The sequence below is a fragment of the Carcharodon carcharias genome, chromosome 6 (genome assembly GCF_017639515.1).
Source record: "Carcharodon carcharias isolate sCarCar2 chromosome 6, sCarCar2.pri, whole genome shotgun sequence".
Classification (NCBI taxonomy): domain Eukaryota; kingdom Metazoa; phylum Chordata; class Chondrichthyes; order Lamniformes; family Lamnidae; genus Carcharodon; species Carcharodon carcharias.
Genome location: NC_054472.1, coordinates 160,668,139 through 160,682,354, shown reverse-complemented (window position 1 = coordinate 160,682,354; position 14,216 = coordinate 160,668,139). Strand labels below are relative to the sequence as shown.

The 14,216-nt window shown below is 42.6% G+C and overlaps 1 protein-coding gene across 1 annotated transcript in view; it reads left to right on the top strand.

Annotated features, from left to right (window-relative positions):
* Positions 1-14,216, top strand: part of LOC121278847 (collagen alpha-1(XXII) chain-like) — a 182,381-nt gene that overhangs the window by 155,360 nt on the left and 12,805 nt on the right. Inside the window, exons 9-10 of the mRNA XM_041189305.1 lie at positions 1,597-1,713; positions 4,505-4,549. Coding sequence (XP_041045239.1) covers positions 1,597-1,713; positions 4,505-4,549 — 162 coding nt within the window. The remainder of the gene's footprint in view (positions 1-1,596; positions 1,714-4,504; positions 4,550-14,216) is intronic.

Genomic DNA, 14,216 nt, shown 5'->3' with positions numbered 1-14,216 from the left:
TTGATCTTTGCATCCTGATCCCCATAAAGTGAATGTAAAATCAACAGGGGTAATTTTGACTTTAAGGGAAAGTGCAAAATGGACATCAGAAAATCGGTAGTCCATTTTAAATCTATCCGAATTTTCATTAACATTGTTGGAAAATTATTTTCATTTACATAACTGGAAAAGGTATACAATTGGCTGCTGATTCATGATATTTCAATGTCAGATTTGGCTCCATTGTGTAGAAAAATATATTTTAACACCTCTTATTACTCGAAACACCACACCACTGAGGACTTGAGTTTATTTGACTGATTGTAGATTTTTTTTTTCCAATTTTCTTTCTCCCTCTATTAAAGATAATTACATAGTTGGATATAGATCAATAAAAGGCCAGCAGATCTTCAATACCTTGTCCAAGTGACTGTACTTGAGCCTTGTTCATGGGTTTTTAAACTACAGTGGAGCAGTCTAGTCCTGCCCAGTTCTATCTTTCCCTTACACCCACATTGGCACTTTCCAGCAAAGCTTGCTGCACATCAATCAGATTGAGAAACTTTGCAACTGTCAACCATTGAGGCGAAGTAGCACACCTAGTGACATTCCAGCTGAGATCAGTTGACTCAATGTAAATCAGGAATTGCATCTGGGACCTGTATGGTGCAGTACTCTACTGAGTAATTCATTTACATCAACAGCAATATGCATTTACATATCATTGTAAGAAATATCGAAAGGTATTTGACAGAAATATAATCAGACAAAAATTCATGCTGAGTCAAGGAATACGTGAGTTTTAAGGAGGATATTAAAGAACATAAGGGACAGAGAGACAGGAAAGTTTGAGTAGAAAATTCCAGACCTAAGGGCCTGAACAGCTGAAGATACAGTCACCAATGGTGTGTTGAAAGGTGTAAAGTGGATCTAGAGGCCAGAATTCTCAGAAGTGTGAATTCACAAAGGGATTTGAATGCAGGTTAAAAATGTTACATTTCAGCTGTTGATGGACCAAAAACCAGTGTCTGTCAGAAAGCAGAGTGGGAAAGCGGGGACTTCGTGCAGGTTACAAGCAGCAGAGCTTTGAATCAGCTGAAATTTATGCAGGGTGGAGGACGGTCAGGAGAGTATTAGAATTTTAGGGTCTGGAGATGACAATAACATGAAGATTTTGGTAGAAGATGTGCTGAGTCTGGGGCAGGTGTAGGTTGATGTTATGGAGATGGACATAGCCAGACTTTATGGTAGAGAGAATGTGTGGTCATAAACTGAGCTGAAGGTCAGATAGATTGGTGATTTTACAAAATGTTGACTTCAACCTGAGATATTGTCAAGGAGGAGGAAGGAATTGGGAGCGAGAGTACAGAGTTTGTGGTGGGGTCCGAAGACAATGGCTTTGGTCTTAATTGTTTTCACCCATGTCATGGTGACTAATGCAGTGGACTAGAATGGTGAAGGGAGTTCTTTAAGAAAAATATTCACTTTGAACTTATTCCTTCCATTTAGTTGATTATACATGGCTTGCACTGAGATGCATTTGAATCTGACTGTCCTTATCCTTTTTTTCTACCCGCCCTCTATTTTTAACATCCATTTCTTTCTCAATTGTTCCAGTGTCAGATTACGCTTGCCACCCAAGTTCCTTATTTGGAGATCTCAACACCACCACAGTCACCTGCCGAGGTTGACAGCACAAAGAGCATTAACTGTTCCTGCCATAAGGGAGTGAAGGTATTAGAAGTAATGATTGAATTATTTATCGCACCCAAAACTAAAGGATAGCGGATAAAGTAAGGAGAGAAAATGCTGAAATACTCAGTAAGTCAGGCAGCATCTGTGGAGAGAGAAACTGAATCAACGTTTCAGTGACTTTTCATCCGAAGGGTGAACAGTGTTTGGTTACCTAACATTGATGGTAGCAGACTGGGAAATAACCTGGGAAAAAAATAGACAGAGCTTTGTTTTATTCTTGTCTTTTTTTGAAAAAGAGTCAATAGCGAATGATTAATCCAAGCATTACTGTGAGAGGAATGGGTTTTCATAAGTCTCTGCTAAAAATAAACTACAACAAAATGCTGGAATTGAACTGGGTTTGCATTGTTTCCTGTCACATCTGGGATCTGGATTTAACCCTAGACATGGTTAACTCAATTGAAGTTTCCTCTCATTTTCTCTGCTGTCTATGTTAAATGCATTAAATCAATTTCAGTCATGTTTTCTCATGTGGTGTGGATTCACAGTGCAAAATGTGAAAAATGTAATAGTGTGAAATATAGAAAAAAAGAGAAATAACTTGCATTGAGATAATGTAAGTCTTTCTTTGAATTCCATTCATAATATAAACCCGTCAATATAATTTCTGGAAAAAGTCACCAGGATACTCTTATTTTAAAACTTCATGCATATGAAGTTTTGTATATTACAAATGTTTATCCACATTAAAGTTACATTTTTTTCATGAAATCTATGGGCAGGATTTTCTGGCCCCTCCCACTGGCGGGATCTTCCGGTCATGCCGAAATCAACAGAGGTTTGAATGGCTCGCCACATCTGATGTGAGGGAATCTAATGCCCCAGGACTGGAAAATCCCGGCCTATACGTCCCTGACACGTATCCTAATCACAGGATCTCACAGTGCAGAAAAGGCCTTTCGGCCCATCGAGTCTGCACCGACATGTGAGAAATACCTGACCTACCTACCTCATCCCATTTACCAGCACTTGGCCCATAGCCTTGAATGCGATGACATGCCAAGTGCTCATCCAGGTACTATTTAAAGGATGTGAGGCAACCTTCACCACCCTCCCAGGCAGCGTATTCCAGACCGTCACCACCCTCTGGATAAAAAAGATTTTCCTCACATCCCCCCTAAACCTTCTGCCCTTCACCTTGAACTTGTGTCCCCTCATGATTGACCCTTCAACTCAGGGGAATAGCTGTTCCCTAACTACCCTGTCCATGCTGCTCATAATCTTGTACACCTCGATCAGGTCGCCCCTCAGTCTTCTCTGCTCCAACGAAAACAACCCAAGTCTATCCAACCTCTCTTCATAATTTAAATGTTTCATCCCAGGCAACATCCTAGTGAATCTCCTCTGCACCGCCTCCAGTGCAATCACATCCTTCCTATAATATGGTGACCAGAACTGCACACAGTACGTAGATCAACATAAGCATACATTCATACAGATTCACAGACATTGATATGATTTAAAAGTATTTTTTTCTTACTCCTCACATTAAAAAATTTAACGTTCGCCATGAGTTAAAAGTTAAGAAAGGACACAGATCTCCTGTTTTCCATCTTGTTAATTGGTAAGCTAATGATAACACCATGTAGTTATTAAAGGCTCTCTCCGATGGCAATGATTAATTCAAGTGGGTAATACCTAGCAGATTTGTTTTTTTTTGTACTGTCTGAAAGCAATGGCTAAAGACTAGTTATGGAAACTTCATATCCAAAAGTATTTGGTGCTTGAAAACTGGACTACCTTTAAGTCAAACATTTTAAAATAAATTCTATCTCTGGGTGCTTGATTGGAAAATTATAAGATAAAACATATCATTAAGACGATTACTGTATTGCATTTAGACATCTAAAGATGATAGCTTTACCCTGTTGACTGCAGGGATAAGTTGGCTGATCTCCCAACTCAGTACACAGGAGGTACCTACAGAGTTCAGATACACAAGTTCCGTAATATTTTCCAGGAAGTGGTTATGAAAAATCATATTAGATATATCTGCAAGAGGACAGATTAATACTCGCTTTGTTTAATAGGAATTTAAATGACAAGATCATTGATACTCATAAATAACCCCTTTCAAAACCATTAGTTTAGCTAGTTTAAACTCAGAGGTAATACACTTGCCTCTGAGTCAGAAGATTGTGTGTTTCAAGTCCCACTCCAGAAACTGGAGTATAAAATCTTGGTTAACATTCCAATCGTGCTAGAGAGAGTGCTGCACTGTCAGCATTTCTGTCTTTCTGATAAGATGTTAAAAAGAGGTCCTGCCTTCCTGCTCAGGCGGACATAGAAGATCCACTGGCACTAATTTAAGAAGAATAGTGGTGTTTTCTCTGGTCTCCATGCCTAGTAGTGATCCCTCAACCACAATTACTGATCAGATTATCTGGTGTTTGCATGGGGCATTTTTCTGTCGTCTAAATTTGTTTTCCCTAAGTTTATACTCCCCATTTCTTGTCCTATTATGTTGACTGATAATGCAATAATAGTCAGAACTTGAATTATTTGACAATTTTTAGATACTTTAACTAGAAACTGCTGAGTTATCTGAGCTGATAACTATCGAAATAAATATTCCTGAAAGTTTGGACTCTAAACATATCTGGGCAGATAGCTTATCAAATCTTTCTAGATAGAATGCACGTATTCCTATTTTTCTGGCTATTATTTTGATGCAACTTAAAGTGGCTGCTGAAGCTTCTACTGATGTGCTTCTAATACTTATTCCTGAACAGCAATTGTTCTGATTTTATTTCTGTTGCAATTTCCACAGGGTGATCGTGGTCAACCTGGTTTTCAAGGAGCCAGAGGCCCAATGGTGAGTTTGGATATAGAGGGCCAAGAAGGTGGCTTGTAATTATTTAAAAAGTTGTGTTTGAATTTTTCTGGATAATATTGTATTAATAGGCAAAGAAAATTTCTCCCTAAACTATCCGATTCAAGGCTCTTTTATGGGATAAGCACAACATTTTCATCTCTAAAGTCCAAAATCTCTAAAATGGACTGGTGACATGCAAACATGTTCCTTCTGTCAATTAAATGAATCCCATGTCAAATGAGAAATGGTAAGTCCATTATCACAACTCTCTAAACATTTAGTAGTAAAATCAGAAAGTGCTGGAAAACTCAGCAGGTCTGACAGCATCTGTGGAGAGAGAGGTACAGAGTTAACGGCCAGGAATTTCTGGTCCCACCTCATGTTTTGAGTCCAATATGACACTTCTTTAGAACTGGAGAGAGGCAGAAATGTGATGGGTTTTACCCTGTTTAAAAAGTGGGTGGGGTAAGTGGAGTAAAAGAGAAGGTTAGGGATACTTTAGAGGGTGGAGAGATTAAACAACAAAAATGTCACAGAACCAGAGGCAATGACAGTATTAAAGAAACAAAGGATTGGTCCAGAGTAGGTGTAAATAGCAGAATAAAGGTCAGCACTCTCTGAAAGCAAAATAGAACAATGTGTTAATAAGCAGAATAAAGAGCAGCACTGTCTAAAAGCAAAAAAATTAGGAAAATACAAACTGACACTTGGTTGTGGGGGAGGGGGGTGTGGGGGGAACAAAATTCAAAATGGAGAAGAGTTCATGTCTGAAGTTGTTGAACTCAATGTTGAATCCAGAAGATTGTGAAGTGCCTAATCGGAAGATGAGGTGCTATTCTTCCAGCTTACGCTGGGCTTCAGTAGAACATTGTAGCAGGCTGAGAGCACAAATGTGAACAAGAAAGTAAAATGGTGAATTTAAATGGCAAATAACTTGGAGGTCGGGGTCGTGCTCATGGACTAAGCAAAGGTGTTCTGCAAACCAGGCACCCAGTCTGCGTTTGGTCTTCCCAGGGTAGAGGAGCCACATTGGGAGCAGTGAATACAGTAGGCTAAATTGAAAGAAGTACATGTAAATCACTGCATCAGTGGACAGGATTGTTTGGGGCCTTGGACAGTGAGAAGGGAGGAAGTAAAGGAGCAGGTGCTATACCTCCTGCAATTGCATGGGTGGGAAAGAGGATGAGGTGTTGGGAGTGATAGAGGGGTGTCATAGAGGGATTGGTCCCTTCAGAATACTGGTAGAAGAGGGGAAGGTGTGTTTGGTGATGGCATCATGGTGAGGTTGGTGGGAATGGCGGTGGATAATTCTCTGAATATGAAGGCTAGTGGGGTGGAAAGTAAGGACAAGGGTAACCCATTCTGGTAGGGAGGGGAAGGGGTGAGGGCAGAAGTACGGGAAATGGGTCGGACAGGTTCGGGGCTGTGTCAACCACAGTGGAATCCTCGGCTGAGGATAAAAGAAGACATGTCAGAAAAGCCATTGTGGAAGGAAGTACCATCAGAACAGATGCGATGGTGATGGAGAAACTAGGAGAATGGGATGAAGTCCTTACAGGATGCAGGGTGTGAGGAGGTATACTCGAGGTAGCTGTGGGACTCCTTGGGCTTGTAATGAATATTACAATATTATAATATTAGTAGACAGTCTCTCCCCAGAAATGGAGACAGAACAATAAGGAAGAGAAAGTAAGTGTTAGAGATGGATCATGTTAGGGTGAGAGAAGGGTGGAAATTGGAGCCAAATTGATGAATATTTCCAGTTCTGGATGAGAGCAGGAAGCTGCACCAATACAGTCATTGATGTACTGGAGAAAAGAGCTGTGGGAGGGGGCCTGAGTAGGACTGGAACAAGGAATGTTCCACATAACCGACCAAAAGACAGGCATAACTAGGGTCCATGTGGGTACCCATAGCCACACTGTTTCGTTGGAGGAAGTGAGATAAGTTAAAGGAGAAATTATTCAGTGAGATAACAAATTCAGACAGAAGGAGGAGGATGTTGGTGCATGGGGATTGTTTGGGACTTACTACAAGGAGAAGCGGAGAGCCCTTAAACCGTGAAGGTGGGAATGGAGGTATAGAGTTTGGATGTCTATGGTGAAGAGGAGATGAGGATGGCCAGGAAATTGGAAGTTGTTGAAATTTCAAGAAGAATCACAAATGTAGGTGGGAGGTGACTGGTCAAGGGGGAAAAAATAGAATAGGGATAGGAAGAAATAAGTTCAATGGGGCAGGAACAGGTTGAAATGATGGGTCTACCGGAACAGTACTGTTTGTGGATTTTGTGAAGGAGATAGAAGCTGGCTGTGCAGGGTTAGGGGACTAGGGGGTGAGAAGCCGTAGAGGGAAGATCTTGAGAAGAGATGAGGTCAGTGACAGTCCTGGAAACAATGGCTTGATGTTCGGTGGTAAGGTCATGTTTCAAGGGAGGTAGGAAGAAGTGTCTGAGAGTTGGCGCTTAGCCTCTCCAAGGTGGAGGTCAGTACACCAGACAACAAGAGCACCACCTTTGTCAGCAGGTTTAATAACAAAGTCAGAGTTTAACCTGATAAAACGACATATAGTAAATATAAACATTGAGTAGCACTTGTTGAAATTCTAACACAGAGGACCACAAGAATGGCCATTTGCAAAATGGGAAACTTCACACTGCTGCAGTGACAAGTCATTTTCTGAGGTGGTCAAGGAACACAGATGCTGGGTGCCAATGGTAAAGAATGGCACATTTAAATGCTTTATATAACTTTGCTCCTTTATATTTTCCAAAAATAGAATGTTATGGACAGGAGAGAGGCAAACTGAACTTCCTTATCCTCTCATCATCTATCCATAAGCAGAGGTGTTTTTGAATTATTTTTGAAGTTGACTGTGGCATGTTTTCCCAAACCCTCAGTTTGTGTAGTCCAATTTTAGGGTAGTACACAGAAAATCTCTTTATGATTAACTCAAAGGTTTGTTTATTTCACCTTCAAACTGAGTGGGGGAGAGAGGGCAGGATGTTCGCAATCTCAAACACACCCGTGCACGCACGCACGCACACACACACACACACACACACACACACACACACACACACACACACACACAGTAAGGCAGGATGGAAAAGAGGGAGATATAACAACCCTGGATAACAACAATGAAATAACTGCAGAAATGAATGTTAGTTCAAATAATTTTGAGAGTCAGGAAAGTCAAAGCCGAGAGGGTGTTTCCTTGATGTTGGAGTTCAGTCCAGATGAGTTCCTCGTTGGAGACAGCAGCACAAAAATTCTTGAAACGAATGATGATGCAGCACAATACAGATTCTATGCTTAGTCCAATTCACAGGCAATGATCAGAGACTTTTAAAATCAAACAGGCTCCGAGGAGTTTAGGCACGGTGACCAGCTGCTTGTTGACAAGTTCTGTTGGAAGTCTTTTCGGTTGGTGTTAATTCACCCAGACTGCTTGTTTCTCAGTTCTCAAATTTTCTTAAATTCATTTATGGGATGTGGGCATCACTGCCTAGGCCAGCATTTATTGCCCATCCCTAATTTCCCTTGAGAAGGTGGTGGTGAGCTGCCTTCTTGAACAGCTGCAGTAGTGTAGGTAGACCCACAGCGCTGTTAGATAGGGGGATCCAGGATTTTGACACAGCGTTAATGAAGGAACAGTGATATATTTCCAAGTCAGGATGGTGAGTAGCTTGGAGGAGAACTTCCAGGTGGTGGAGTTCCCATGTATCTGCTTCCCTTGTCCTTCTGGATGGTGGTGGTAGTGAATTTGAAAGGGGTTGTTTAAGCAGCCTTGGTGAATTCCTGCAGTGCATCTTGTAGATGGTACGAAATACTGCTGCTGTTCGTTGGTGGAGGATGGAGTAAATGCTTGTGGAAGGGGTGCCAATTAAGGGGCTGCTTTGTCCTGACTGGTGTCAAGCTTCCTGAATGTTGTTGGAGCTGCATGCATCCAGGTAAGTGGAGAGAGTATTCCATCACACTCCTGACTTGCACCTTGTAGATGTTAGACAGATTTGGGGAGTCAGGGGGTGAGTTAGACGCCACAGGATTCCTAGACTCTGACCTGCTCTTGTAGCCGCAGTATTTATATGGCTAGTTCAGTTCCTGGTCAATGGTAACAACCAGGATTTTGATAATGGGGGATTCCGTGATAGTAATATCACTGAATCTCAAGGGGCGATGGTCAGATTATCTCTTGTTGGAGGTAGTGGTTGCCTGGCATTTGTGTGGCGCAAATGTTACTTGCCACTTGTCAGCCCAAGTCTTGATATTGTCCAGGTCTTACTGCATTTGGACATGGGCTGCTTCAGTATCTGAGCAGTCACGAATGGTGCTGAACATTGTGCAATCATCAATGAACATCCCCATTTTGGACTTTATAATGGAAGGAAGGTCATTGATGAAGCAGCTGAAGATGGTTGGGCCTAGGACACAGCCCTGAGGAACTCCTGCAGCGATGTCCTGGAGCTGAAATTACTGACTTCCAACAACCACAACCATCTTCCTTTGTGCTAGGTATGACTCCAACCAGCAGAGAGTTTTCCCCCTGATTCCCATTGGCTTCAGTTTTGATAAGGCTCCTTGATGCCACACAAGGTTAAGTGTGACCTTGATGTCAAGGGTGGTCACTATCACTTCATTTCTGGAGTTCAGCTCTTTTGTCCATGTTTGAACCAATGCTGTAATGAGGTCAGGAGCTGAGTGACCCTGGTGGAATCCAAACTGAGACTCAGTGAGCAAGTTATTGCTAAGCAAGTGTCGCTTGATAGCACTGTTGTTGACTCCTTCCATCACTTTACTGATGATCAACTGATGTGGCATTAATTGACCAGGTTGGATTTGTCCTGCTCTTTGTGTATAGGACATACCTGGGCAATTTTCCACATAGCTGCATATATGCCAGTGTTGTAGCTGTACTGGAACAGCTTAACTAGTGGTGCAGCAAGTTCTGGAGCACAAGTCTTCGGTACTATTGCCGGAACTTTGCGAGGACCCATAGCCCTTGCAGTATCCAGTGCCTTCAGCCATTTCTTGATATCAAGTGGAGGGAATCACATTGGCTGAAGACTAGCATCTGTGATGCTGTGGACCTTCGGAGGAGGCCCAGATGGATAATCCACTTTGCACTTCTGGCTGAAGATGGTTGTACGTGCTTCAACCTTATCTTTTGCACTGGTGTGCTGGACTCCTCCATCATTGAGGATGGGGATATTTGTTGGGACTCCTCCTCCAGTGAGTTGTTTAGTTGCCCACCATCATTCATGACTGAATGTGACAGGACTGCAGAACTTAGATCTAATCCGTTGGTTGTGGAATCGCTTAGGTCTGTCTCTTGCTTGCTGCTTATGCTATTATACACACAAGTAGTCCTGTCTTGTAGCTTCACTAGGTTTACCCTCATTTTTAGCATTGTGTGGTGCTACTGCTGCCCTCCTCCACTCTTCATTGAACCAGGGTTGGCCCCCTGGCTTGATGGTAATGGTAGTCTGGGGGAATATGTTGGGCAGGAGGTTACAGATTGTGTTTGAGAACAATTCTGCTGCTGCTAATGGTCCACAGCGTGTCATGGATTCCCAGTCTTGAGTTGCTAGAACTGTTTGAAATCTATCCCACTTAGCATGGTGGTAGTGTCGCACAACATGATGGAAGGGATCCTCAATGCGAAGGCAGGACTTCATCTCCACAAGGACTGTGCGATAGTCACTCCTACCGATATGTAATGGACAGATGCATCTGCGGCAGGCAGGTTGTTGAGGATGAGGTCAAGCATATTTTCCCTCTCGTTGGTCCCCTCACCACCTGCTGCAGACCTAGTCTAACAGCTTTGTCCTTTAGGACTCTGCTAGTCCGGTATGTGGTGGTGCTACCGAGACATTTTTGGTGATTGACATTGAAGTCCAGCACCCAGAGCACATTCTGCACCCTTGCCACCCTTAGTGCTTCCTTCAAGTGGTATTCAACATGGAGGAGCACTGATTCATCAGCTGAGGGAGGGTGGTACGTGGTAATCAACAGGACGTTTCCTTACCCCTGTTTGACCTGATGCCATGAGACCTCATGGGGGCTCCCATGGGGACTCCCAGGGCAACTCCCTCCTAACTGCATACTACTATCCTGCTGGTGGGACAGCACACACCCAGGGATGATGATGATGTGTGGGACATTGTATGTAAGGTATAATTCCCTGAGTATGACTATGTCAAGCTCTTAACAAAAACAAAAACAGAATTACCTGGAAAAACTCAGCAGGTCTGGCAGCATCGGCGGAGAAGAAAAGACTTGACGTTTCGAGTCCTCATGACCCTTCGACAGAACTTGAGTTCGAGTCCAAGAAAGAGTTGAAATATAAGCTGGTTTAAGGTGTGTGTGTGGGGGGCGGAGAGAGAGAGAGAGAGAGAGAGAGAAGTGGAGTGGGGGTGTGGTTGTAGGGACAAACAAGCAGTGATAGAAGCAGATCATCAAAAGATGTCAACAACAATAGAACAAAAGAACACATAGGTGTTAAAGTTAAAGTTGGTGATATTATCTAAACGAATGTGCTAATTAAGAATGGATGGCAGGGCACTCAAGGTGTAGCTCTAGTTGGGGTGGGGAGAGCATAAAAGATTTAAAAAAATTTTTTAAAAAATAATGGAAATAGGTGGGAAAAGGAAAATCTATATAATTTATTGGGGGAAAAAAAGGAAGGGGGAAACAGAAAGGGGGTGGGGATGGGGGAGGGAGCTCACGCCCTAAAGTTGTTGAATTCAATATTCAGTCCGGAAGACTATAAAGTGCCTAATCGGAAGATGAGGTGTTGTTCCTCCAGTTTGCGTTGTGGTCTCCTCAACATTGGAGAGACCAAACGTAAACTGGGCGACCGCTTTGCAGAACACCTGCGGTCTGTCCGCAAGAATGACCCAAACCTCCCTGTCGCTTGCCATTTTAACACTCCACCCTGCTCTCTTGCCCACATGTCTGTCCTTGGCTTGCTGCATTGTTCCAGTGAAGCCCAACGCAAACTGGAGGAACAGCACCTCATCTTCCGACTAGGCACTTTACAGCCTTCCGGACTGAATATTGAATTCAACAACTTTAGGTCGTGAGCTCCCTCCCCCATCCCCACCCCATTTCTGTTTCCCCCTTCCTTTTTTTTTCCAATAAATTTAGATTTTCCTTTTCCCACCTATTTCCATTATTTTTAAAAATTTTTTTTAAATCTTTTATGCTCTCCCTACCCCCACTAGAGCTATACCTTGAGTGCCCTGCCATCCATTCTTAATTAGCACATTCATTTAGATAATATCACCAACTTTATCTTTAACACCTATGTGTTCTTTTGTTCTATTGTTGTTGACATCTTTTGATGATCTGCTTCTATCACTGCTTGTTTGTCCCTACAACCACACCCCCACTCCTCTCTCTCTCTCTCTCTCTCCGCCCCCCACACACACACCTTAAACCAGCTTATATTTCAACTCTTTCTTGGACTCGGACTCAAGTTCTGTCGAAGGGTCATGAGGACTCGAAACGTCAACTCTTTTCTTCTCCGCCGATGCTGCCAGACCTGCTGAGTTTTTCCAGGTAATTCTGTTTTTGTTTTTGTTTTGGATTTCCAGCATCCACAGTTTTTTTGTTTTTATCTCTATGTCAAGCTCTTGCTTGACTAGCCTGTGAGACAGCTCTCCAAATTTAGGCACAAGCCCCAGATATTAGTAAGGAGGGCTTTGCAGGGTTGACAGGGCTGGATTTGCTGTTGTCATTTCTGGTGCCCAGGTTGATGCCGGGTAGTCCACCCAGTTTCATTCCTTTTTATTGACTTTGTAGCGGTTTGTTAAAATTTAGTGGCTTTCTAGGCCACTTCAAAAGGCATTTAAAAGTCTGCCACATGGGAATCTGGAGTCACATGTAGGCCAGGCCAAGGAAGGATGGCAAATTTGAACCATATGGGCTTTTATGACAATCAGCAATGGTTTCATTGTCATCATGTCTTTTAATTCCAGATTTTTATTGACTTCAAATTCAACCATCTGCCATGGTGAGACTCGAACCCAGGTCCCCAAAGCATTATCCTGCATCTGTGGATTACCAGTCCAGTGACAATACCACTGTGCCATCGCCTCCCCAAATGAATATAGAGATTTCAAAATGGTCACTTGAGTCATGTGACCTGTTTTTTCCACAGTGATTTCAAAAGGGATGTGGTATCTGGGTTTGGCCTTTGTTTCATGGCTTATAGGAGAGAATATTCCCCCTGTTTGGGTGTTCTGCAGGGGCCGGTGCAGACCTGATCGGCACCTTTGATCAGGTCTGCACCGCCATTTTGCGTGGGCAGGCCAATTAAGGCCACCCAGTGTGACACACGCATATGCGCGAAAGAGCACAGAAATCTCCCTGGGGCACAGAGGTGCCTCAGGGAGACAAGTTTTAAGTTTTAAAAATTTTAATAAAGAAAAGAAAAATTTAAGACATGTCCCCTCATGTGACAGTGTCACAAGAGCTGGGACAGGTCAATGAAGTTTAATTTAAAATTTATATAATTTATAAACGCTTCAGAAAACTCATCCCACCCGTGGATGAGATTTCATGAAAAATGCGAAGGCCGCCTGGGTGCTTTGGCTGCCTGCCAACCTTAAGGTTGGATGGGAAGCTCTCTCAGTAGTCTTAATTAGTTAATTAATGGCCTTAACAGGCCTTTGACAGCTTAGTGGGCGCGCAGCCCCCCCCGCTCACCAAGCTGAAAATTCTCCCCATAATGTCCCAGTCGTTAGCCTCTGAAAAAGTTACCATCCATTAGAGGACCTTATTTCGGTGAGCCATTGTCTGGGCAGGCCCTGTGACCCAGCTGGAGCGGTAAGCTTATCAAGAAGCAAATGACGTCCATTGTCCCTCAATGGTTGCCTTTTGAAATGGACCTGGATTGTCCCAGGTATGAAATGGGTCTGTTCACAACTCTGCAGGAATAATATGTTTCGATCTCTGCAAGCCCTCTGGTTTCATGATAATAATACCCTTACAGTGGGGTGTGAGATTCCAGAAGGATAAGAGAGGAACTCTTTTGTTTTTGTACCTCCTATTGGAAGTTTCCAGGACAGATGGCCAATCCCGTGAGTTATTTTGTTTTTTTTTATTCAGCAAAAGTCAATTTTTTAAAAAATATGGCAAAAAAAGAATAAATTTTGATGTATACAGTTTTGATTTCTTTTCATGCCTTATGACATGGCAAGAGCAGCCAAAAAATGTCACAGAGTCAACAAATAGATGGAACGGTTTCACTTTTCTTCACTAACTGAGTACTAACGTGTGGTAATTAATTGATCTTTGAGTTACAGAAGTAATATTAGACGCGTTAGTTTATAATTCATTAGGCTTGAGCATTGAATCACAATTCAAACCCGATAGGTGACCTAGAGATTTAGCTCAAATTCTGCAAATTCTAAGTTGGTCTGAAACCTTTAATGTCCAGACAGGCTTCAGATCTTCAAAAACTAAAGAGATACCAGCTCATCTGCAAGCATAGGCTGATCTTACACACATGTCCCTGTAACATCAAACTCCATTCCACTGCTCCCTCCACCAACTCCGTGGCTATTATTGAATCATTTAAGTAACCACCAATGTCAAGTATTGAATGCGCTGAAACCTGCTATGACTCAGAATCAGAAAAACTGAAGGCAAACCCTTCCTTG